A 26,473-nucleotide genomic window follows, 5' to 3' on the forward strand; every position below is an offset into this window, starting at 1 on the left:
TGTTATCATTTGGGACTGTAAAAAAAGGGATCTTCACCTCTTTCTTGAGTGGATTAATTCACTTAATGCAAATTTAAGATTTACCATGCAATTTTATAACAAACAAATAGCGTTCTTGGATCTCTTAATCAGAAAAAAGAATTCCCATCTAATGGTTGATTTATTTAGTAAGGAAACAGACAGTAATTATATTCTAACATATGATAGTTTCCATTCTCAAGCTCTTCATAATCATATCCCATACGTCCAATTTCTTAGGGCCAGAAGGAATTGCACCAAGCTGGAAGACTGCATTTTTCAATCGTATTTGATACAGGATCCTCTATCCAAAAGGAGTTACCCTGCAAGATTAATGCGATATTCTTAAATACGAGCAGAAAATCAATCTAGAGATATCCTATTAAAGACAAATGGAAAGGCAGAAAGTAAAAATGCCCTACTAGTATGTGCCATGACTTATAATACACACCATAACGAGATCAGGAAAACAATTTGGAGACATTGGCACCTACTTCAGCTGGAGAACCCGACTTTACAATGCCCCATGTTTGCTTTTTAAAAGGGAAAGAATCTGAAGGACTGGTTATCCCGAGAGGAGAGAGGTTCCATGGTTAAACCTCCCACAATTACATCTATGTGGGTTATTGCACCAGTTGTTGGCCATTTCTCATGTGGGAACTGTAATAATTGTAGCTCTACATTTTCGTGTGACTCAATTGTAGTTAATCATAAAACGTGGACCGTAAGAAATCATACTGCAGGCAACATTAATTATGTAATCTATGCAATTACATGCCCATGTAATAAGAGCTGTGAAAAGGACTACAGAACATAAGACCAGGATACGGACAAAAAACTTGACATCACCATTGGTTACCCACTTTCTAGCTCAAAAACATGGCCCAGGGTAGTTTAAATGGTGGGCCATTGAAAAAGTATTTGGGAACTATGAACGTAGCTACTCAGTAAAACTCTCTCAGTAAGAACAATGGTGGATTTACCGTACACAGAGCTATACGAATGGTTTAAACAATCAAGAAGAATGGAACCAGTTTATATAATCCCAGCTTTAATGTTAACTAAGAGAGTTGTAGAAACTAGTTTTCTTGTGGTTTCAAAAAATAAACATGGGATTTTTTTCAAATAACGAAGGACCTTTTAAGATATAAAGAAGTTGTTTGCAAAAAGCATATGAACACGGTAGAGACATACTTGAGTACTAAGTATTGTGTTTTCCTGCACTAACTTTTTCCCAAATAAGAGATCATTTTCTACTTGATTTGGTATACATTCTATGGGACAATAGATAAAGCAAATTGTGAATCCCAATATACAGAATAAGAAAAAGGTTGTTCCTTTGGGCTAATTGTGAAACCTGGCCCAACATTGGAGACAAGTACAGATTTGATGCATTGGATTAGTTTTGTGAATTGAAATATTAAATGTTAAAAACTACATTGAAAATGGTTGTTTTCATTTAAGTTGCTTACTTGGCTTTATTAAGATGTAGAAATTAGATGTCATTGTGATTGCACCAGTGATCGTATTAATTATCTGAACTGTATCAGTTTAAGGACATAATTATGTGAGTATAAGTAGTGAAACCTTAAATAGAAAAAGATCAATGTAAGGCACTTTAAGATGGCGGTTCCCGATTACTATACAAATAATGGCTGCTTCAACAAAAATCATTAGTAATGGTGCAGGCTCGCTATAATATATCACAGGTAAAAGAAGTGCTTACATAAATGCTGATCGATTGAAATGTAACGCTACTAAGATAGCATTATATATTTATGTATTCATGAGCTATCTTTTTCAAATTGTAGTGAATAAGATAGTAGCGAGACTAATATTATCTGGCAACATTGATTGCGTATAAAAGAAAAAGAATTACATTACCGTTGATTAACAGGCATGATTCATCATACTAGTATAATACAGTCCTAGATGGCACCCGCAATTTTACCAAAGAGACAGTCTTTTTAACCAGTCTTTTTAATTAAAAGTACCCACATTAACGTGCAAGTCACGTACAGACAAGTGCGGTCAGTTAAAAAATATGGTTTCTCTAAACATTCTGATTTTACATTTCGGGTCAAGCCACATTAACGGGTCTGAGTCACTGAGGCTCACAAATATGGTTGAGGTAAGCTAAAAATAATTCTTTTGAAGGCACATACGGTTGAACTGAGCAAGGTTTATGCAATTTGCCAAATATGGAAACAAAAACACATTAAGATAGCATTTTATGTATGATTTGTAATTTCAGATTTGGAAAGCTAGTGCAGCAGCCGGCTACCCTAACCTGAAATAAGATAAAAGAGAGAAAAAATAAATAAGAAATAGAGAGCACATTCATTACCACTAGAAGAATTAAAATGTGGTTTAGGTAGGTGATATCTGCCTTTTTGCTCAGGAGGACACATGCAGTTTGAGCCCCATTACTGACAAATAGAGGTTTTTGATCCTAATTTTCCGTTATGGTTTTTCAGGATGATGGTATCCTGTAAGCTAATTGAAGATGGAGTTTTCCACGTCAAGAAATTAAGTGAGATCTCTTGGTAATTGCTTGTTATATATGAATGGGAGCAGAGAAGTAGTGCACATGGATAATGGACAGGCATTTGCAAATACGTTTTTTAATGCTCTATATGCATATGTTTATGTTTTTTAGAACCAATAGAGATTATTTTGGATGGTTAATGGGAATCATAGAGATATCAGGAAACATCCATCGATATAGTCAAGTCCTGAGGAAGATGGACATCAGTTCTAGTGAGGATCTTGAGGTTTTTGCTGTCAAAACTAGGAAAGGGAATAATTACATTGCAACAACAAGGAGCATTTTACCTTTCTTGTTCCTCCTTGCGACCTCTAGAAGACGACCGTTTAGAATGATGAATTTGTATTTGCATGATTGTAATTAAATTTGTTTCACATGGCGATTGCTTGCCATAAGGCTCATCAATGAGGACAAATGTTTAGTTTTTAGGAAGCTTTATGTATTTAGATTGTGGGGGTCTTAATAACAAAATAAACTATTTTTGCACAACAATGCGCATTTGCACTTTCCATGCTTGCCTTTGCACAATGTCTGATTCATGCAATTTTGCACATTTTCTGATGAATTGTATGAAATGCTTTATGTCGACTGTGTATTATTTAGAAATATTTGTATTTTTAGTATAAGTTTTTTGTAATATGCTAATAAATGAATCATATTTATGCTTCTGCCTGAACAGATCCATGACTACTTTCCATAGCCCCAATTGAGAATTCAATGTGAATTGGTTTCTAATTAGTTCTCGTGAAGCACCACCCTTGGTTTTTGAAGGCTCTCAGCAGGCCATCCAGGCGATGTCTTTGTGCTTGCTATTCAGCCGCTCCGTTGCAATATTCTCCCACACGTGCTCTGCAGTAGCTGAAGGTAAGGTGCAACCCTTGGGTTTTGATATATTTGATCCCCAGGTGCCTTCAAAGTTAGTGGAATACCCAGTGGTAGAAGTGCATGAAAAGAAGTAGTGGAACCCTGTTCCCTGCTGCCCTGCCCCACTCCCCACAAACCCCATCACCACGCCCCCTGCCATGCACAATACAAACCCCCAAACAAATTCACATGCTGCTTAAGGGAAGGTTCAGTCCAGTGTACTGAAGTGCAAGTTTGAACTGCTTCCTACACATATTTTAAAACTGAAGCTTTCCGGAGCGGTTTCCTTTTTAAAAAAATATAATAACAGTAAAACTTAATTAAAAAAAGTAGAGGAGCACTGCTCCTAACCACTCCTGCCCACTCCGCCCACTGGAAATACCCACCCTCAGGTTTTTTGTGAGAGCTTCATGTACGCCAGATGACTGAACGACTTCAGGAACTGCCCAAGGGAATGCACAGCAGACGAGACAAAGTACCACCTCGTCTGGGACTGCACCTTCGCCAGAGAGCTGATAATGGACTTGTCCACTGAGCTAGGAAGCTTGATCCCTACAATGTCCCTACAATGTACAACACTGCTGAGTCAGTGTTCAATGGTTTGTTCACGGGTCCCATGCACAGTTATTCAGGCTTCTGGTAGAATCCTGTGCCATTATAAAGGTGTGCTCCTCTTTTCCAGGGACTGCCTAGTGGTGGGGAAGACTTTCAGTGAGATCAGGGGCTAGTGCGGCATCCCATATGTCCCAGGCTTCAGCACAGTCTTTAAGTGGCCCAGTAATTGTTCCGGCTGTTAATGAGGTAGTGGCGAGAAAGCTCCTGCTCGAAGAGAAGAGACTAGTGCTAGAGGAACAGAAACAGCGGGACAGGTCACCATAGAGCTGCGCAAGCTGTCGCTTGAAGAGAAGAAGGAGGCCAACAGATCCACCTTTAGTGAAAGCAGCAGTAGTGGCTCAAACCAGAGTGCCCGGCATACGCCCCAACGGCACGTCCCCAAAGACTTAGCGCAGGCTTACGAAGTGGGGAAGGATATTTTGGACTGGTTTGAAGTGCTTGAGCTTGCTTTTCAGCTACGGGAGGTGGATAAGGTACTGTGGGGTGCAGTCCTGATAAGTCGCTTAACGACACCAGGGACTAATGCAATTCTTCAGTTAACTCCTGAGGAAAGGCCCGTTTATGAAAGCATGAAGGCAGCCCTCCTCAGGAAGTTCTGTAAAACCCCAGAACAGTATCTGTACAATTTGATTGCGTGTGAGCATGTATTGAAGAACTGTGAGGTTGACCTGCACCAGCATCTTGTGGATAAGACTATCACAGACCCTAAGGAGCTTGCTAAGGCTGCCAACAGGTTTGTGAGTACTCAAGTCCAGAAAAAGGCTCAGGCGAGTACACCCAAACCAGAAGAGAAATCTTCAGACAAAAAAGTAAACAAGGTTGGGAAGGACAAAGGTCTAATCCACTCCTCTTCAAAGTCAGGTCACCAAAAGAATGAAGGGGAATTCCACCTGGTCGGGGGAGGTAGGAAACTACCTCCCAAAGCAGAGTTACAGGCTGTGAATGATTAGGACATCCCCACCACACAGACACAGGGGAGAGCCTTTCTAGGTCTCACCGGGTACTACTGGTTGTTCATCAAGGGGTATGGGACAGTTGCCATGCCCCTGAGTGATGTAACTTCCAAGAAAATGCCAAAGAAGGTAACATGGAAACCCGCCTGTCAAACCTCCTTTCAGGATTTAAAGGGTGTATTCTGCAGGGGCCCAGTTCTGAAAGTGCCAGACTATGGTCAGGAGTTCATTATCCAGACAGACACACGTGATTTTGGGATTGCAGCTGTATTAGCGCAGCTGAACTCTCAAGGGGTAGAGCAACCTGTCACCTAAATTGGCAGGCGATTGACAAAAAGGGAATGGAACTGGGCTGTCGTTGAAAAAGAGGCTTATGTGGTTGTGTGGGCCATAAAGAAGCTGAAACCCTACATCTTTGGGCCGCACTTTATTATCCAGACCAACCACCTGCCTCTTCGATGGTTAATGGCCATGCAAGGAGAAAACCCTAATCTTTTGCGTTGGGCCATATCCCTAAAGGGATTAGATATGGGCAACCAGCACAAACCAGGCTCTCAGCATGGAAATGCAGATGGCCTAAGCTGGTACTTTCACCTTGATGACGAACCAGACCCTCAATAGGGTGGTGGTTTACATGTTGAGGCTGGGGGGCATTTTTTTTATATGAAATGTAATGAGGGTAGGTCAACGTCTAGAAAAATGTGTGGGGCAAATCTGCACACATTTTCCTATGCTCGCTGCATGACATCCAGATAGACCTGTGTACTCTGAGCGGACACAGCCTACAGGTGCAGTCTCCCTGTCAAATTCAAATTTAGACAGAATGTAACACCCAGGAGTACATCAAGGCATCTCAAAAGGGGGAGGGCAAAACCTTCCGACTGCCATGGCCAGCCTATTTAAATAATAAAGGCTCCATGGATCCTCCCTATCCTTTGTTGGCCCTGCAGGACGGTGGCAGCAATTAAACATAATTAATAAACTAATAGAGTATATTTCAAACAGGCTCACATGGGGCCTAGCTGCAGAGGCTAACAAAAGACAGGAAACCCCAAACAACCCTTGATATGCACTGTGTCAACCTGAAGCCAACTCCCGCCCCTCAGAATCAAGGGAAGTGAAGTGTCATGTCTGGTACATGTGTTTACAGTAGGCAACCCCTGCAGTGGGACCCCATTCAGAGGGTAGGAGTATGTGGTTTGATGGAGACAGAAAGTCTGTTCTCGCCACAACGTCAAGGGATACCTGCCTTTAATCAGGAACCACTGAGAGCTCAATTAACCAGTGAGACCCTTTGATCCACAACAGACAGGAAGTTGGGTGGGACTTAGTACGACATGTTTTCACCCCTTTACCTTTCCTGTTGCAAAGCACTCTGGTTATGACCTCACGCATAACAGACGATTGTTGGCGGGGACCCATGATTGGTTCATTAAGGTAGGCTTAGCCTACATCAATCAGTGGCGCCCATTTGGCTTTAAAAGAGGGTTTAGCCTTTCTTTCAGCAGATCATCTGAAGACTTCGAAAGGAGTAACAAGAAGAACTCATTTGGACCCTTGCAGATGGTACAGTCTGCCTTACAACTTCTGCCAGTGAAGGAAGGCCAGGATTTCCAAAGAGGGAAGAAAGATCCCTCCCCTACACATCTCCTAGGGAACAGAGGGAGATACTGAATCCAGAGGACTATCCAGCAGCTCCAGACCCGGTACCCAGCCAGCACACAGAGTGCCCTGCTATGCTCTGCAAGCAAGCTTCCTAGGTGGGAAGTGCCAGAGAGTCTCCGAACCAAATCAAGGACAAGCCGGTGCATGCAACATTCTCTGCAGCTTTGGGCCACCTGCCTTAAAGGACGACACAAGCCCAGTGAAGAAACTAGGAGGAGTACATCGACAAGCATCAACCAGCATCCACCCTAAAGGACATTTTCAAGCCATTCAAGCCCTTCAAACTGTTTTCATGCTGGAGTCTCTAACGTCATCCGAGACGCCTCAACCAGTGTTCAAGACCCGCCAACCAGCACTGAGATGATTCCTGATCCAGAGCCACCGTGTAGGCCAGCCTGCAGGCATCTGTCCAACCTCGCTCACCGGACTGCCTGCCGCCTCATACCCGCACCTGTGTCCCATCTTGAACTCTGTCACAGGAGCTGCAAAGTGCCCTGAAGCTGACTCGACCCTGTCGAGCACCAAGAACTTCAAAAAGCACAAGGTACATTGTGGTTCTGTCCCCCTGGTCCTTCTCGGAAGGCCCCTAGTGATATTTTATGACCCATTTCTCCCTTTGTGTTGAAACCAAGATTCCTTGAACTGTTGCAATTAATTACTTTAACGACTACCCTGCTGTCAGTATCCAGCGTGCATCCCTTTTCCTTCTTTGAAACTGTCTGTCCTCTGCATTCCTTTACAAGGTGGGTTGTATTTTGTAGTGTACTAGAGCTGTATGTTGTGTGATCAAAAGAGCATTGTTCTTCCCTGTCTATCAATATAAAGAAATAAAAGAAACTGTGCCCTGCCTTCTGACATCATATCCAGAGTATCTTGGCCTGCAAGAAATGGAGAGGACAGGAAAGAGAGCCCCAACAGAAAACAAAGATGGTGAAACTCCTTATCAGGTTGCACCTTCTCACCCTCGCTACTCTAGCTCAGTCCCCTTCCCAAGTCTGATGACTTCAAAGGCCCTTTGGTGTGCGACACCCTGGTGTAAGGCTGCCCTTGTTATGTGGATGTCCCTTTTAAGCATGGATCCCAGGAGATCTCCTGGTGAAAGCGTGTGTGCCCTGAGGGAAGTGTTACCCTTCCTCTTGAGAATTCCAAGGACGGCAGTCTACTGGCTATTGTGCCACTTGCTTATGTGGAGACGGCCTGACTGGACAAGAAAGCACAGGACTCTGACATACCTGGCTAGGGCTCACAGAGTTCACACTTGCATGAGATCAGATTGTTGTGACTTTAATAACTGTGTGCTCTTATTGGTCACCATACCATAACCAGGTACGGCTTATTTTGGAGATTACCCTTCTGCCAGACTGATTAGGCAATTATTATATTTTAGGTCAGAGGTGGAGAAGAATGCACATGTGACCTTTGAACCAGTCCTGTGTCACTGGGGAGCAGGGGCTGCAGATGTCAGACGACTGGTGCAGCAAAGACACATGGCACAACAACGCTTTTGGCGTGGAGCTTTATAAATGTGGGGTCTGATTGGCAGGCACAGAATGGCCCACTCCATTTTATTTATTAATAATCTGGTACTTTCACGCCCTGATTGTGGCAATCTGTCACAAGGTTAGTGTGGCTTGATTGGCCAGTGTCACGCTCAGAGAATAGAGCTGCAAGTAGAGACATATAACCAATCAAAACTAGCAGAACTGAAATAGCCAAGGGGTGACTGAACCCACTGACACGTGGTTACGTTTGTAACATGCAACAGTGGAGCCAGCCCCTGGCTTGGGAGGGATTGAGAAAGTTGCACACAGAAGGCAGCGCTCTGCCTTCCCTTTCAGCCGAGGGCTTCTGAGGGCAAAGGAGTGCTATTGCTTGAGCCCGGAAGAACAGAGTATTTACGTTGAAATAATCATGTATGTGGTAGCAGCAGCAAACATATAGTGGCAGAGGAGAAAAGCTCAGCTCAACTTTTAAATGGGTCACACCTCCAAAGATTAGCATCTTCGTGCAAATAAATTTCCTCTGAATTGGGATGAAAGATGCATTTAAAGGGCCAAAGGAAGGCTTTATAGGTATTCAGCCTCCTGGGCTCAGAAAAAGTTGGGTGGGGTGTAGACAGAGCAATGGGTTTATGGCCCCACTCATGACCACCTTTTAAAGCTAAGAAACAAAACAGTGTCATTAAGTGACGGACACTCCCGCCCTCTACACACCGTAATTACTGATAGATGATATATATTTGTATTTTTATTCATAAAGGTAAACACAAAAACAAAAAAGCACAGCGCATTCCAGGATTTCCCTTCACCAAGATCACATTTCAATGTATCAAATCTTCCGACTTCAATCATCTAAAGCAGCGGTATTCATACTGTGGAGCGCGCCCTCATGCCCAGGGGGGCGCACATGCACAGCCTGAAAAGCTGCCGAAAAACAGATTAAGCAGCCTGCTGTGCCGGTGGATGCTGCTCTGGGATGTGTGGCTGTCCGTGATGCGTTCGGAATATGCAAAGGAATGCATATTCCGAATGCAGCATGTGAGATGCTCTGGAGTCACACAACCTGCGCCCCTCATTCTATGTGTTGCCAGCCTTTTAAGTGGGGCAAATTATAAGTGATGGCTCATTTAACAAGCCATTGTTTTTATACAGTCTAGGCTTAAGATTGCAGTGTTAAAAACTAAATATGGGTCACTTTTATTCACCAGGCCAGCAAAAGTATCAGTTAGCTGACGAACCCTATGCAAAAGAGAATTAACGTGCCACACAGAAAAAGTTTAAAACTATTTTCTCTATTTTCATGTCTCTTTATTTGACACACCAACACTTTGATTGATATAACTTTTTAGTTACATATGTCGCCTCCCTGGAAAGGTTAACTGTAATTTACTTGCTTAAGTTTTCTAAAGGCTGCTTTGGGACACGGACTAAATGCATCCTCTCAGTATCAAAGGTCTTTTAATTGTCTAAACAAGCCAGCCACTGCGTAGCAAGCACACCAGATGGCAACTCAATCTCACTTGGCATCTTGATTAGGAAAGTGGCGTTCATTGTGTGTCACCATGCAGACAGTAGTCCATGGCAAATCAATGCAGTGATGTGTGTAGCAATGACTTGTGCGCTGCACAAGTCGCCACCCTGTTGGTTAATGGTGTCTATGTGGTGCTCCCTTATGTAACAGCACATATACCTGTTTTTCTCTGATGTGTCCAATGTCCATACAAGAGCACACTGGACTGTTTTGTGTATGTGACTCTGACGAGCATGCCATACTGTACCCACACTTAAAAACATAAAGAAATCAAAGAAGTTGCCTCAAATTATAAATCCACGAGGCCAAACACCCTTTCTACACTGCCACACCATGATTTTCACTAGCTCCAGACCAGCACTAGTAAGAGATGCTAATGCCAGCTCGGTTAGATAATGCATGGGCCTGCTCTTTTTTGCTGAAATAACCCCGGAGACCTGCGCAATGGTGCCGAGGTAGTGGCTGAGGAACTGTGGTCCCTTTACCACGCATCAGAAGCTGGTTTTGTTTAAAACGCTTCATCAGCTTATTACTAGTCAGGCTAAAGTTTGAAAGAGGTACAATCCTTTCTGTTTAGCCTTTCTGTGCATTGTTTATTGGGTCTCTCTTGTGCAGTATCCTGCCCTGTCTGTAGATATAATTCCCTAAAGATGTTTCTGTATTGGGTTTGGGCATGCCCACACTGAGACACATCCCTTCCTCCTCTAAAATTCGTCAGAAACAAGAAGCAAAAGAGCCCTTGTTACCCATTTGAGTGGCTGATCTTGCAGCCATTTTATACTCGCATCCAAAAACGTAAGCCGTCCAAATGAGCATGTATGGTTCATGGTTACAAACATTTTAATGTTATGGTGAGTATTGTAAACCGGGATGTGAGCACCAAGCCATGCACCAGTTATGCATTTAGAGATTCACATATACAATCCTTTTATCACAAACTTGTCTATCAACTGTAGAGATCTCTGATCAATGTTATAGTCCTGAAATGCTCTGTGATTTAATGCAAAGTATACAGGAATCCTCATTGGTTCTATGTGTCCCCTTTCCCACTCTCAGAGAGGTATTTTGAAAGAGTACAATGGGAGTGTACCAGACTGCATATCTTGGAATGAACAACATCGACAACAGAATACAATTTACCATGGAAATAGGCAACCCAAATATTAATTACCTGGATGTCCAAACAGCGATCGATGGTTCTAGGATTTTAAAAGAATTGTACTTGAAACCTATCGACAGAAATAACCTCCTACACAGAATGAGTTTTCACCCACCCAACATCATTTCGCAACTTACCATTTGGCCAAATGTTGTGAATCAAAAGGATTGTAAGCGATCTAGTAGAATGCAATCTGGAATTGAACAAACTACACATGAAACTCAAAGAGAGAGGATACCCTGAGAATTATCTCCTAGCTGCTAGGACTAAAACAGACACGAAAGATCGTACATAACTATTGTCCAAAAGACCTGAACGTACGAGACAAGAATTGGTCTTCGTTACAAGATACTCGATTCAGAGTCGACAAATTAAAGACAGTGTGCTTAAAAGATGGAATGTACTGCAGAACGATCAGAGGACAAAGAACTGTTTGCGCAACCACCAGTGTTTGCGTACCAAATAAGCAATAACCTACGAAACTTATTGGTCGACACACACAGTAAGAAATCCAAACAAAAAGCTGCTGACAAATACCCAGGGACATATCCATACATGAGTTGCGGCAATTGCAATAACATTATCAAAGGACCGTACATACCGCCTCCAAGGGCAGGAGAGAAAATCCCACTCAGACATCACGCCACCTGTTTGTCAGAGAACGTCATTTACACTACCAAATGCCCATGTGCTAAATATTATGTCTGCGAGACCGCACGGAAAATACGAGTACGTATCAATGAACATAAATCCTGCATCCGAATCAACAACCAAACATCAGCTGTGGCAAGACACTTTGTTCTAAATGGACACACAGTAGCACAACTCAGATTTACAGTGCTAGAGGTGATCCCCACCAAAGGACAAAATGCGAACATGAAAAAACTGAGAGCCCAGAAGGAAGCATTTTGAATAGAAAAGTTAGGGTCCCTGACACCAGAAGGGATGAATGAAGAATTCGATTTGAGTTGTTTTTTATGAAAGATTCACATCATTTGTGTTCAGCTCTTGCATTATATGTTTATCAGCATTACGTTGCCTAATTTATTTGCCTTTTTATTTTTCATACCCATAAACATACCGATAAGGATTTCAGATCAATATGAACCATTTCAATTTACCTTTCTATTAGTTTAATTCCTCTTTCTTCCACATTAAGTTCTTGATTTCTTTACGGTTTTTCCCAAAAACATGGAAACTTTCTTTTAATTATTTATTTTCTATTATATCTTTTTGATTTCTTTTTGTTTCTTCTTATTATTTCTTCTTTTTATTATTTATTTTTTTCACAGTAAGATGCACGCTCTCAGACTATCAGGTCTAGTGTACTTCCGCTTTTCCATCCACTACATTACTAATACCAGTCTAGAACACCATCCTAAAATGGCTGCTTTGTTTTCCACACAAACAACACAGTGCACACCCAACCTTGTTAGCATTTTGGTTCCCATGGTTACCTTCCATGACTAAGCTAGTCTCATCTGGCACGCGAGTGTTTGCAGAATTCTGCCGCTTTTCAGAGCCGTGCAACACACATTCAGGTAAGACACTCTCCAGAAACGGCCTTGACCGCTTGTCATTTTGCTTAACTATACCTTCTGACAGTCCTTTATTATTTCACAGACTCGTGACCAGGATTATACTGACACGGACACGATCGTCTCTGTTATAGGAAGCTTTTCTATTTAAGCAGTACTCATGCGAGCAAGCAGGTCAGTTACCTGCTCCTTTCCACTTTGCCACATTTCTTTTTTTAAAGGTGTAATGATTGAACAGCATCTTTATATATAGACACATCCTTATTGCTGTTTATTTATTTTTCCTTTATTTTTGAACTTTGATGAATCCTTTGATGATGATCTACTCATACACCTCCTTCATGATAGTTGATTGGTAACGTACATTTCATAATGCTACATGCACGTTTATGGATGATTTCCTTCATTGTATATATTGAATGATCTTTTTTTGCTGTAACATGGAAACTGTTTCATTACTTGCACAATGTTGACAATGTATAAACTATGTAAGTAGATTTGACCACAAGGCAGCTTGTAGCTATCTGTTCACAGGCCCTGAGGAAGGGTGTTTAACCCGAAATGCATAGGCGTCCAATGTGACATTTCAGCCTCAAAATAATAATACCCACAGAGGGTTTTAAAGCTTATGATATTAATAAGCAATGAATAAAAAAATATATTTTTGATTTACGATTACAGTGAATGATTATTGAAACCACGAACATTTGAATTTAACCACCTTTGAGTGGTCTCCGGGTGTGCAGCCCACAGCGCTGGCTTCACGGCCAAGGTCTCTTTTTTCCACGATCATTATAGTGCTAACCACGGAGGCACTTCTTCCAGTGGGTTTGCACCCCAAGTTTTTGAAGAATTATTTTTCGACGTGAATACAAGCATTTACAAGCATATAACGTAGTGCAAAGCTCACCACCATTTCAGTTGTTACATCTCGGAATGATAACCTTTTATCAGAAAATAATTCATATGGTTAGTCTTGTATTTCCCCTTGCGAAATACAAGTGAGGTGGTACAAACGGAACACCAGCAACACAGGGCCAGGTCAGTGGGCCCTCAGACCCTGGCAGGCTGTTCACACCGCAGTGTGCCAGTACAGACAGTTTCAAACTGCATTTAGGCAAGGCCTTCACTAAAAGTAGCTGACAGAACAACCATTTACTTGGGCAGGAACATCTGTGTTTTCACATCACAATTCTTCTATAAAGTACTTGAATTACAATTTAATGAAACCAGCTACCAGCTTCATTTATATAGCAATTATTTATTCATATTGAGGAGGCGTTTTGTCGCACGACAGAGGTGTAGTTTAAGAGTGACGTGTGCCAGTCAGTGGGGGTAGGGAGGCGCATTCTGATGTTTCTGATGTTTTGCCATGGGCACCAAGTTGGCTAGAAACTCCCCTGATTACAGCACACACCTTCTTTTGCGGGGATGACCAGCCCCTCCCGTCTGAATGCAGAGCAGGAAATCACTAATAATGGCTCATTAGTGACATACTGCCCTACTTTCAGATGGGAGGGGGTAGTAGGGGGAGAAATTGCCCCCATGTTGCCAGTCAGAATTCATTTAGCTCAACAATGTATTCAGTTCTCTGTTTTTTGTCCTGGTGCTTAAAATTTGCACTTTGCATTACAAGCTGTGTGCCGCAGACTGGTTCCGCTCTAAGCAGGGGAGATATGAGGACTGTGGGTACTCTGTACAAGTGTATCTAACAAAGACCCCATGGTCCTCATTTCTCATGCATCAGCAGTGGCCAGGGAAGGCACCAGGGCATTTCATCCTTTTCAAATTAGAGGCGCCAGGGCATTTCAACTTTTTCATATGAGGGGCCTTCACTGTGCCTGATAAACCCAAAATTCTCTTTAATTTTATGCAAAGTTGGCTTTTATTTTTAAAAGGTTATTTTACTCACTGAATTCTGATCAGGTCACCCAACAACATTAAGGTTCAGCTTTGATTAATACTTCCCTGAAGAAAATGCTGGCATTAATGACTGGGTGATGCAGCCTTTTCTCGCAGAGGAGGTTGTGCATCTTCCATTTGATGTCAAGGAGGAGCTGATTGAGGTTCAGTCGGACGATACTTTGAAATCTGAATTTAGGAACATTGCAGATGGTGTCTTTTGGCTGAAGGTATTCTGGAGTATCCTACATTGGCAAGGTCTGCTATGCAGTCTCTCATACCTTTTGGGTCTTCCTACTTGTGCAAAATAGGCTTTTCAGCATTGGCTGTACTGAAAACAAAATACTGCACAAGGCTGTAAGTGGAGGACAACCTCAGAGTGGTGGTCTAAAAAATAAAGCCAAACATTGACTCACTTTCTGCAGAGAGACAGGCCCACCGTTCCCATTAGTTCTTGCTCTGTAAAATCAAATTGTCTTCTGCTGAATATACTAATAGGAATGTATTTTGAGAAAATAAAAGCCCTACAGGAGAATTTTGTGTTTACTTGCACGGTTTCTATGTTTGGATTGGAAGTGATTGGCCTACTGTCTTGAAATGTCTCCCCAACAGCATATCCCTTCAAAATGATGGTGCCATGCATTCTGCAGCCATCTGTATAAAAAAAAAGAAAATAAACACCAACACAGAGGGGCGGGGTAGGGGGGTCCCAAACTATTTATTTTTTGCTCAGGGGGGGGCCTTGGCATAAGAAGTTTGAAGACCACTCATCTAAAGAGTAACTAAAAAAGGATAATCAGTATTTTCTAATTAGCAATTCTCCAATAGCAGAACAACATGGTGCTGGTATTCTCACATGGTTTACTGATCCCATTCACCTGGCTGACTCTTGAGGTGAGTATATTTACAGGGTCAGCTTTGAAAACTATCATTCAGCACCTAGCGCCCCTCCCCCCCCCAAACAAATATTTCGTCTGGCTCCACTCCCGGCCTGGTAACATGAGATTTTGAGGTTTGCTGCAATACTGAAAATGTGCTGTGAATATACAGTAAATAACATCACATGGTGTTTGTGCCCTGATAGTGGTTTAGACCTATACACTTATTCAATGTTACCACTTCACTATAAGCATAGTCATGTCTGCTATTCTTTCTACATCAATGTACAGATGCACTTTTATTTACGTATGTTGTAATGTCACTCTGGAATGTTCAGTCTGTATGCAATCTCTCCACAATACACCCATGTTGACGTAAATCACGGATTTATTAAATGGCTTACGTTTTCAATACAATATGTCATGAGAATAGATGAAAGTTGGCCGTTCTCACCCCAGCCCCATTTCGGAGAGTCAGGGGCGTCTTATTATTTCTTACCGGTGTACTCTAATTGGCAGAGGCAGGCGTAGCTGCCTATTTTGTTGAGGCACGTGGCCCCGTGCCGGCAGGGCTCGGACGCGCATTCGTTCACTTCGATGTCGCAGTGCTTGCCTTGGAAGCCGGGCACGCAGAAGCAGGCGTACCCGCCGCTTCCATCCAGGCACAGGGCTCCGTTGTGACAGGGGTTGGACTCGCACTCGTTGATGTCGGTTTCGCAGAGCGCCCCCGTGTAGCCCGCCTGGCACTCGCAGTGGGGGCCAGCGGGCCCGACGAGGCACCGACTCCCACCTCGACAGTGGTTCACGTGGCAGAGCGTGACAGCTGCCTGGCAATCACTGCCCGCGTGGCCGGGGCCGCATTGGCAGGTGTAGCTCTGATTCCCGGCGCCGCTGAGGCAGGTAGAGTTCTGCGGGCACGGCCCAGAGGCGCAGGGATCGCGGTCGCAGTCTTTTGCCCGAGCATCGACTGACGTCCCCCCGCAGTGACAGGTTCCATCTTCCGGGGCTTCCTTGACAGTAGCATTCTTTTGGCAGGAGTCACCGAGGCACCTGGAATCGTTTCTCACACACAGTGATCCTACAAGAGCGAGAAGGTGGGAAAAAAACAAAGCCTCGTTAGCATGTTGTGCCAGACAGAGCTAAACAAACCGTGTTTGCAACAAAAAAAGCAGTTCAGGCGTTCCAGTCACAGAACAATACATTAATAAGTGTAATGTAGCGAAAAGTGCAATAACCCTTCAGTAAGCTTTGTGGGGGAAGGCTTGGCAAGGAGCGTTGGGTGCGTGCTGACATGCATGATACATGTACCTCCCTTGATTAAATATGGGTTACATCCGCGTTCTGTAACATCACAACAGCAAATATCCCCCTGCCCCCGAACAATTCCTGTCGACTTCCCTGCTGTAGACATATGAGGCCTCTCTTTTAGACCGTGTTTCCACTCAAGTGTATATGCATTGATTTATATCAGGTTTTAAAAAACATGCATTCCCCCGAATTACGCAATATCAATTATACTTATTCATCTTAAAACTTTAACGCCATTTCAAATCGTATTCCAGGTGAATAAAAGCTGCTGAGGACATTGATACAACAAACACATAACCTACGCTCAAGTGAGAGAAGGTTTATAATCCAGAAAAAAGTGTTTCAAAACATGCTAACATATTGAAAATACTGCAGCCTGTTTTTTTGTTTTTTTAAGACAGAGATAATAGTCGACTTGGATACTACCTTATCTCTTTGGAACCCCTGCCAACAGGTGAATGTAAGCCTTCTAAGCACAAAGCATATTGGCTCCTTTTGGTGAGGGCAGCCCGATTTACAAAGCGGTTTTCAATGGGATTGCGCCATTGCAAAACGCTTTTGTAAACCATGCCCAGAGTTTTCCGCGCGCCTGTGCTGTGTTTTGATTCTGATTCTATACCCGCAGAAGAACACAGAGCTCGAAATGCAGTGCAAGTATTTCCCCCTTTTGCGCAGCTAATCCTCCTGTGCAGGGCCGGCCTTAGGGTAGGGCGGGCTGGGCGACCGCACGGGGTGCCATTAGCTCCCTGCCAGTTAGCACCAGGTGGAGAAAGGCGCTGAACAGTAAGATGGGCCGTGACAGGGAGAGAAACTGCCAGTGACTGCCTGCATTCTCCACGACCATCTGTGATTTCCCTTTGTGTGGCCTCGTTGCCCATATCGTTCTCAGCCCCAGGTTGCCGCTCACCACCCCCCGCCCCCACCCACACTGCCACTCCTGCCTGTCCCCTATTCACTTTTTTAGTGCCACTGGCTCCACGCTGCCCCACTCTGCCCTCGCATCACATGTATGAAAATAGTAAAGTAACTTGGTCCCTACACCTGTCATCTTTGTTTTTTTAAAGAAAAATCTCACCCACCTGGTCAGCATGGTGCTGATGCTACCTAAAAAAAGAGCAACTAGAGCACCCCGGGCAAAGGTCCTAAGGTGCAAATAGTTATCACCCCCTTGATTTGCAGCAGACACCGCTGGTAACAGCCCTGAACTCTCACCAAAGCCCTGGCTATGCTCAGCCCTACATTTGCATTGGGGTGGTGGGCTGTTGCCTTTAGCTATAAGCATGGAGGGGTGATAGCCTAATTGCCGCTCCACTTAATCTGGGCACAGTGAGTAGTCACTGGACCGTAATCTGAGACGTCTTTCACGTGGTAAACGTGCAGTATGTTTGCTGGTATAGTGTTTCGACTGCCGGGAGTGGCCTGGTGAACTATACTCATATCCTTAAACATGGCAGCCAATGCAGTGATGCCCCTCCAAGTGAAACATGCTCCCATTTTGTAACCTTCAGGATAAGCATGGAAGGGGCGTTCTGGAGCACCTGCAATCGGATTTCAATTTTTCAGGGAGACCCAGAGAAATACTATTCTGGTAGTTAAGCTGAGAAATCCTAGAGGTGTGCACGGCTAGGGGGACTCTTGGTTCCATATCAAAATCCATGATGATCCAGAGATTCCTCACAGCCGGCGAGGGGCATGGGCATACGCCAAATGATCCTGGCCAGAACATAGCGTGGCATGGGTTCTCATCTACATGAACTCTTGTTGCGGTTCATTTTGAAGAAGTTCTTGTCCATCTTAACTATTAGATCAAGGGTGTCTCTCACCCGGGCGTCCTAACCGAAGGGCTGATGAAGAAAAGGGCAATTCCTGTTTGGACCAGGAGGACCCAGGGCCCGAGCCCCTGCTCAGACAGCAGGTAAGCATGAACCAACATGTGTTACTCCCTCTGCCCCCACAGGCTCCCCTGCTCCCCCCTCACCTCCCTCAAGCCTACTTCTGCAGGAGTCTGTCCTGATACATTCTGGTTTCATCATCACCGTCTTGTGGCCAATGCTGGATTTGATTTTTATGGATTTCATTCATTCACGGCGCATCACCCTTTCTTAACTCTCATGCTGGACTTCCTTTGCATCTTGTACTCATGGTGGCCCTGAATCATGCTGTTCCCATCTTCATCTTGTATCCTGGCTTGCAACATTATGTGTTACTACTGACTTCTGCAATTGTATTCACTCTCCCCTCTTGCTTCTCCACTCTTTTTGACTGCTAACTCTCTGTTCTCTCCTCCTTTCCCTTCTCCCTTTTCCTATCTCCTCCCCTTACTTTCTTCTATGGAATTACTCTATCAGAATTGTATGATAGCAACCTCATCTGTCTCCTCGCCCCTCCCCTTACTGGTTTTTCCTCCCCACCGCCCCTCCAGCACTATCGGAAATGTTGTCAGGCCTAGTAAGATAGTCGCTTGTTTTGTTCCTCCCCTACCATTCTGCACCCCTCTCCCTCACCTCTTGTTTTTCTGCGGCTCTACCAGAAATGTCGTCAGGCCTAGTACGGTAGTCACCTGTCTGTTTACATTTCCTTCCCACTATCCCCCTCCCTTCCTGATCTATGTTTTAGCTCTTGCACTTTCTGAAATGTCACCAGGCCAAGTACGATAGTTAATTTCACATCCTTACTGTTCATGGCTTGTAAGAATGTCATTTTATTTTCCCTTTTTCCCTCCCTTGCCTTGAAGCGCTTTGAAACATATTGGCCCTCATTACAACCCAGACATTAAGGGGTTAACGGCACCGTAAAAGGTGGCGGCACCGTTAACCCCTTAACGCCTGATTATGAGGTCCCTTTGCGGGTTGGAGACTTTAACGCCTGCTTGTTGCAGCGTTAAAAACCAACCCGCAAAGGGACCTTGGTGCTAAGTACGGTGCCGCAATTTGCGGCACCGTAATTAGCGCCTTCCCCATTCCCATTGAGCCCTATGGGGCAAAAATGGGAATGGGGAAGTGCCATGGCGGCATGGGGAATTACCGCCCTGCCAACCTCGGTATGGGGCGGTAATTCCCCATTCCGCCATGGCGTAGTCGGTAAGTTACCGGCATGGACCATGGTGCTGTTAGCACCATGGTCCAACGCCAGGGTCGTAATGAGGGCCATTGTGTATAGGCGCTATATAAATAAACTATCATATAATATCATATCATCCATCCTTTCATGCTTTCCATCTAGTCCCTACATTTGCACAAGAACAAATCTCTTTCTCCGGACAGCATAACCAGAATTTTATAATCTCCTGCATATTTTTTAAAAAAGGAACTATTTTGTATACAAGACCATTGGAAGATTTGATTTCACAGATTGATTGAAAGTAGGAACAGCGACGAGCCCCAAGGCACACCAGAGGTCATAGAGTAGAATGTTAAAAAAAGGGGGCCAAAATTAACTGTGTATGAGATGACTCTTAAGGACTGATCCACTGATGCCCAAAAAAGCTCTGCGGACATTTTAACCGGATCTTATGGTTGACCATGCAGAACACAGCAGACAACTCTAATGGCACCAGCTCCCCTGCATCGTCCCCATTAGTTTCTTCGTATATCTGTTCTAGAATTGGTGCAGTCACTATTTCTGTGCTACAACTTGTCGTGAAGCCCATGTGGACTGTTTCCCTCTATCAGTTCTCATCTATGCACAGTGCGTTGTTTACAGAGACAGCGAAGCTGTGGAATAGGGAAAACGTGATCAGAGTCTTCTCTATCCACCAACATCCCATGTTTTGTCTGGACAGCGAGGCAGGGGTGACTCTGTATGCTCTTTTTCATGTGCGAAGCGCAGGTCGAGGCGATAGGGATAACCTGTAATGGCCAAATAATGGATAACAGATGGCAATCCTCATTGTGTTGATCCTCCTCCCTCGTCACAATATTCACACTAATGAGGCTTCCTTGTCCCACAGAACCCAAACCAAAGCTTTCATTCTCCCATACAGCATCAGAAGACCCTCCATTTCTTGGCCCCTCTTCAGTGGTATAAACTGGTGACATTTGATGCTCTTCCTGTCTTGTCCACTGATCGGTTTAGGTTCAACGCGCATCACACAAAACTGTTGTGTTGAAGTCATCCTTTGTTTTAGGAAAGCTAAGAGAGAGGGGTCTTTTGCTAAATTTGCTGTCTCCTGAATGAGTATATCTGGGGTTGCTGTCACTTACAGGGTAATCTGTACAGATCTGTGCTCTATGGTGGGAGGGGGTGATACTGGCGTGCTCCTGGCGAGGCTTCTGTCTCTGGAGTGACTTTTTCTATCCCTGGAGAATCCATTCCTTCAGCGGCTACTTCTGTGCCAGTGTGGCAAGCGACTGTTTAGTCTTTGAGTGTGTCATGGTCTTGTATTTTCATTTCTTTGTCCGCTGGATCCATTTTGATTGAAATCTCTGCTGCCCTGTGATCTCTTAATCAGCTGAATAATCTGCATACCCCGGATCAAAGAGTAAAATGATACCGCCTTACCTGGCGCTCTATCGCTATCTAATATTCCCATATACTAGATGGGGTGACAAATCCTTGTTTGGTGTGGGCGCCGGCAGTTATTGATGATCCAATATTTGAAACTCTTGTTACTTGTTGAAAATTATCGACAATTCAGTCTTGAAGTAATGTTGTACATGGTATTTTAATATTCTGATACAGCATGACAATTGTGGCATCTGGTGCCAAAATTTGGTGAAACAAAAAAGCTGACGCGCGTTTCGACCGTAGTCTTTATCAAGGCTGTGGAGAGCGAGGGGTGCGGGGTGAAAAGTGTTTGAGGAAATAAGTGGCGCAGTGGCATTGTCCTGGTTAACAACATTATTCGTGACCGCTTTATCAAGTTGGACATTCATGGTTGGTCACAGAATAACATAAGTGATAACAGGTTGTTTAGTACATTTAATCAGCATGACATGTTATCCAAACAATTGGTAAGGGGTGAGTTGTGGTGATTTGAATTGAACAGTGAGGTATTGAACAGTCATAGTAATCATCGATAGTGCATGACAGAAACAGATTTTCATTAGTCTTTATAAGTTTGAGCAGATCAGACAAAGTACCAAGGAAGTAAGGAGGGAGAAAAAGTATGAGGGAGAAGTTAAAGCAGTGTTGCCGGGCATGGAGTGGTAGTAGGAAAAACGGAGAAATGCCATAGCAGAAGGTTTATGATCAAGGGAGGTTGTTGAGCAGGCTCGTAGTGGAGCGGTAGGCAGATCACCCTGAGTAGGGTGCTGTGTTGAGGCTTGTGTAGCTCATCTGGAAGAGAGATGATCGTGGGGCTATATTAGCAGATTGTCAGAGGTCCCTAGGTAGGGTATTAAGTCAAGAAAGTTGGGTCAACTGAGAATGAGGAAAATGGTGGGACTTTGGTTGCATGCAGTGGCTGGATTGAGGGGGAGTAGGTCGAAGGGGGGCCTGTGTGAGAAACCCGTGAAAGATAGGCTGAGTTGATAGTGGTCGGCCCGGAGTCTGTGTTTGTGAGGTGAAGAGCCAGATGGCCTATTGCAGATCGAGTGGAGGCGGGGGGGGGGAGCCTGGGTTGGGTTGTGCTGCGGTGGAAGACGTCCCGCATGGGAAGGGAGGGCAGTGGGCCCGTGACGGTGGGGTGCGTCAGGTGAAGGGGGAGAGTCAGTTTGGCCCTGGTGAGGGAAGTAGTGGGGCAAAACCAGCAGGAGGGTCGAGATTGGTCAAAAGGAGATTGGTCAAAAGGTGGTCCAGCGCTGCAGTTGTGGCGGGCTGGCGGGTCACGGCAGGAGAATGCCGGCACCCGATGGAGTCCCAGTGGATATCGAGCAGCATTGGTCCAATGTGTCCTCTTCGGGGACCTAAATTAGGAAGGCAGTGCTGGGGCTATCGGCGTGCTGGCACGCAGGATCGGGAGTCGGGTCGGCCATGATCAGGCAGGGCGTCCGATGCTGGGGTTGGACAACCTCAGGAGGGGTGGGGGCGACCCGGGTGGGTTGCAGGGGGCCCATGCAGGAGACAATATAGAGTGCCCGTTGGTGGCGGGAGAGGGATAGGGCCAGAGATCTGGTCCAAGAGCCCAGAGCACCAGGGGGCAGGGGGCCCGAAATGAAAAGTCAAAGTGCCGGTGTGGCAAGGAGGGGGGGCCTAGTTCTGGCTGGATCGGGGCTCTGATCCTTACCTAAGGCTGGTAGTATGCGTCCGATCCGTTAGGTTCCAGTCAGGAAGTAAGTGCTCCCGTCCGGGATAAGGCACTTGCTTCCTGATTGGAGTGAGAAAGCTCAAAGGTGATTGGTGGGCGGCGCGTGATGGTGGACTGTGGGATGTATTTACCCATGCATCCGAGCCCTACCTCAAAACTGTGCAGTACTGACATGGAAACATCATGATGGCCAGAGCTTCCCAGAAAATGCACAGGGAAATGCAGGAAGAATAGGCTGCCACCCATTTTTGCCGATGTTATGGGCACAGAAGGACACTGCCTAAAACCACCATTGGACTACCCGCACAGTAGTCTGAAACCATTGGGAATGGCAATGCTGATTGCCAAATGCAACCTAGAATTGTGGGGAATTCATTCTTCAATCCCAAAAATGGGTGCAGTACCAGTACTCACCACTATCCAAAAGCCGGCGTTTTAAAACCACCCTGTGTTCCTCTGAAGGCAAGCCAAAGTGTCTATTTTAAACATTGCAACATGTGCAAAATATTCACTGAACACCAGCAGACATTTGGCAGAATGAGGTTTTGTGTGCTTACAAAATCTGGGAAATGAAGAGCCCAAAACAGTGCTTATAACAAAACTGCTATGGAGTCAGCAGTTTAAGTTGCACTGGATTTAAAGACACTAAAATCGAAAATGTTTAGATTAAATGAGTGACCTATGTTTGGTGTCACATGCCTTTGTAACTGTTGAAATGTCATAGTTTTGCACTTAGAATCAGCATTCTAGCTGCATATGTAAAAATGTTTAGTTTTATTTGAATGCAGGAACTGGGGAACAAAAAGTGACATTTTATCTGAAACCTGGCTTAAGGAACTGAATTCTGCCTGGCAACTACCCCCATCAGGAGTGAAACTTGAGTCACAGCTGTGTTCCCAGGCCTAGCTGCCCTTTTGCTGCTCACACTAAGGATATGCCATCTATCTGATAATTGAATTACCTGTGCTCTGCAGGAAAGTGAACAAAGCCCTGTCCTGGCTCAGGCAAAGGTTTTATTACAGCAGTCGTAAAATGTAGCTTCCTCTTGGCAGAAGCTGGGAGGAGCACTGCCTGTGAGAGCAAGCTGGCTTGGCAGAACTGGATAAACCAGTATTTCTACCTTGTGCTGGGAGGAAACCACACCCCTTTGGAGCCAGAACATAACTTTAAAAAGATGGATCATTCATAGAGCGGACATGTGAAAATTTTATAAATGACACCATAACTCTTGTGATTTTTCTGCCCACATTTTAAGAGGTTTTTCGAACCGGTGGTATGTTCAGGGGGGTGTTAGCGGAAAAGTGGATATTACTCTAAATGTATGCATGTTAAAAGTCTGAAACATCATCAGTTAATGTCCATACTCCCTGCGCACATGTATGTAAAGTTGGGTCAATGTCAGAAATTGAAAAATCAGTTAAAAAGTCAATTATGTGCCATTTCTGAATGCAAGCTCTTAGAAACAGCAGATTTGGACAGAGACATGGCTAAATTCAGCCACACCATGTATATGTAATTTCAAGCAACTGTGTAACTGTGAAATATGTCTTTTATTATCAAATATAGAATGTGTGCAATCTGACAGAGGAGTGTCCTATCTGCAAGCCATAAAATGACATCCCTCTGACTCACAGTTCATTCCCCAATCAAATGATAAATGGAAGTTTGACCAATTAGAAGCTGAGAGAGAAAGCAGTGCTGTACCCAGAGAGAAAGCAGTGCTGTACCCAGAGAGACCCAGACCAGCAGAGAGAGCTGACCCAGATCACTGTGAAGTGCAGAGGCCAGACCAGACCAGACCAGAGTCCAGTTTAAAATCTGACCAGATCCGTGGCGTGGCCCATTTCACTCAAGAATATAGTGTGAGTACCTAGAAAACTGTGCAGAACCAATCTCCTAGTTAAAATAATATAATTCAATCCTATTTTAATCTAAGTAGAACTGTCTCCTAACTGTCACCTGTCATTTGCAAAGCTGTCACTTGTCATTTTCTAGTTGCAAGCTGCACTTGTCTTTTTGAACTTTAAAATTTCAAATCTGAAAAACGACCTTTATTTAATCGCTCATATCTCCGCAACCGTTTGTGCTAGAGACTTGCAGTAACTTTCATTTGGAAGATGAGATCCTTGTGGTTCCTCTGTAATAGCGCTCGGCGCATCCGCGAGTTTTGCCGCTATTTGCAAATTTCTTCATGTTTAAAAAACTGCTGCTGCTTGCCTTCTATTTGCCAGAAATTCGTTTAACCTGCTAACTATCCCTGCATCATTGCTAGTGTGAGCCTGGACTAATATTAACTAGATACCACTCACCCTGAACCTCTGAAAGGGAATTAAAAGCATTTCCAGCATATTTCTCATCCATTGCTAGCACATATCAAAGCATTTTGCCTGTGTTTTCAAAACTCCTATCTGTTTTCTGTAGTGTAAGCTTGCTGGGGTGAACTGATGTACATTGATTGCATTTCTGAGAACTGTGTGTTTTCCTTCCATTTCCTTGCCTTGCATCAAAGGAGGGGAGGGGATTGCCAGAGAAAAGTGATTACATTGTTTGGTTGAAATCATATTGAGTATTTTCTGTACTGCATTCATTGAATATTGCATCCACCTGAGCTTACATAAAGCATCCTCTACCACATTATACTTTTGTTCCTATTTACCAGTGTGCTACCTTATCCATTTCATGTCAACTCATTAGTGATTATAAGAAGTGTGCTAGTGCCAGATTCTCCGTTGTTGATCTTTATCATATCAGATTAAGTGTGCTATTCAATTATTAATTTATTATAAAGTGTGATATATATATTTTAAATTATCAAATAAACCTTTTATACTTGCAAAACAGAACTACTTCTTGGCTCAGTGGGGTCAGGGGGATTCCAAGAGAGGGGTGTTATATAGGGGTAGTCATCCAGAACGCATGAACTGGACATAAAGATATATCAATAAGGGTTTTCATTCAGTATTATAGACTAGGTGTTGACTTAGCTGTAGTGTTGAATTGAATCCTCTTACAAATTGGGGGCTCGAGCCGGACGTTTGGGTTAGAATACCACTTGTGCAGCTTAATACAGTGTGCTAACTGACGGGATACATACATCCAGTCGGATCACCACGCTGCATTACGCTGTAAAGCATTCCTCAAAAGGGACACTCCAAGAAAAGTTCTGTTCTGCAAAAATAAAATACTAACTTCTGTAAGTCAGGACAGAGACCAATCTCTAGAATGACGACCTTAGTAGACATGAAAATAGCCAGAGAGCACCTCTTGCATAAGCTATTTGTGAGAGGTGAATGGACTGAACAGGGCCAGGATGCGTGGTTGCAGGCCATCACACAACAGGTCACTCAAACAGGGTCAGATATATATAGAGATCAGGGTCCCTTACATGTGGCCCTGAGTGAGCTATATATGGCTCCTAAAGCCAAAGAGGAACACAATAAGATTGCCAGGATAGCAGCATACCTGTACCTATACATGGGAGACATGCAGGATAGATGTGCTGAAAGCCAAAATCTGGCAAATAGGCAACAGATGGCATTACAGAAGGCCCAATCTGATCTGGACTCTTCTGAGCAGAGGCTGCAGAGGAGCCAGGAGTCAGAAGATGATAGTAGGCAGCACATCATTAAAATAAAGAAGGATATGGATGTGCTGCAACAGGAAAAGGTAGAACAGGATACTAGATTTCTGGCCCTGCAGAAGGAGCACCAAGACAGTTTGGACTCCTTACTGCAGAGCCAGAAAAAGCTGGAGCAACAATTAGACTTTAACAGGGCATGCACGGAGCAGGTAGCCACCCTGCAAAGTC

General features: G+C 44.1%; 1 protein-coding gene across 5 annotated transcripts in view; it reads right to left on the reverse strand.

Annotated features, from left to right (window-relative positions):
* CRB1 (crumbs cell polarity complex component 1) overlaps positions 1-26,473 on the reverse strand; it is a 1,156,197-nt gene that overhangs the window by 742,319 nt on the left and 387,405 nt on the right. For all 5 annotated transcript variants that reach the window (XM_069641514.1, XM_069641517.1, XM_069641513.1 and 2 more), the window contains exon 2: positions 15,670-16,248. In XM_069641514.1, the coding sequence (XP_069497615.1) occupies positions 15,670-16,248 (579 nt within the window). The remainder of the gene's footprint in view (positions 1-15,669; positions 16,249-26,473) is intronic.

This window comes from Ambystoma mexicanum, chromosome 1q, assembly GCF_040938575.1.
Source record: "Ambystoma mexicanum isolate Mex_15411 chromosome 1q, UKY_AmexF1_1, whole genome shotgun sequence".
Taxonomy (NCBI): domain Eukaryota; kingdom Metazoa; phylum Chordata; class Amphibia; order Caudata; family Ambystomatidae; genus Ambystoma; species Ambystoma mexicanum.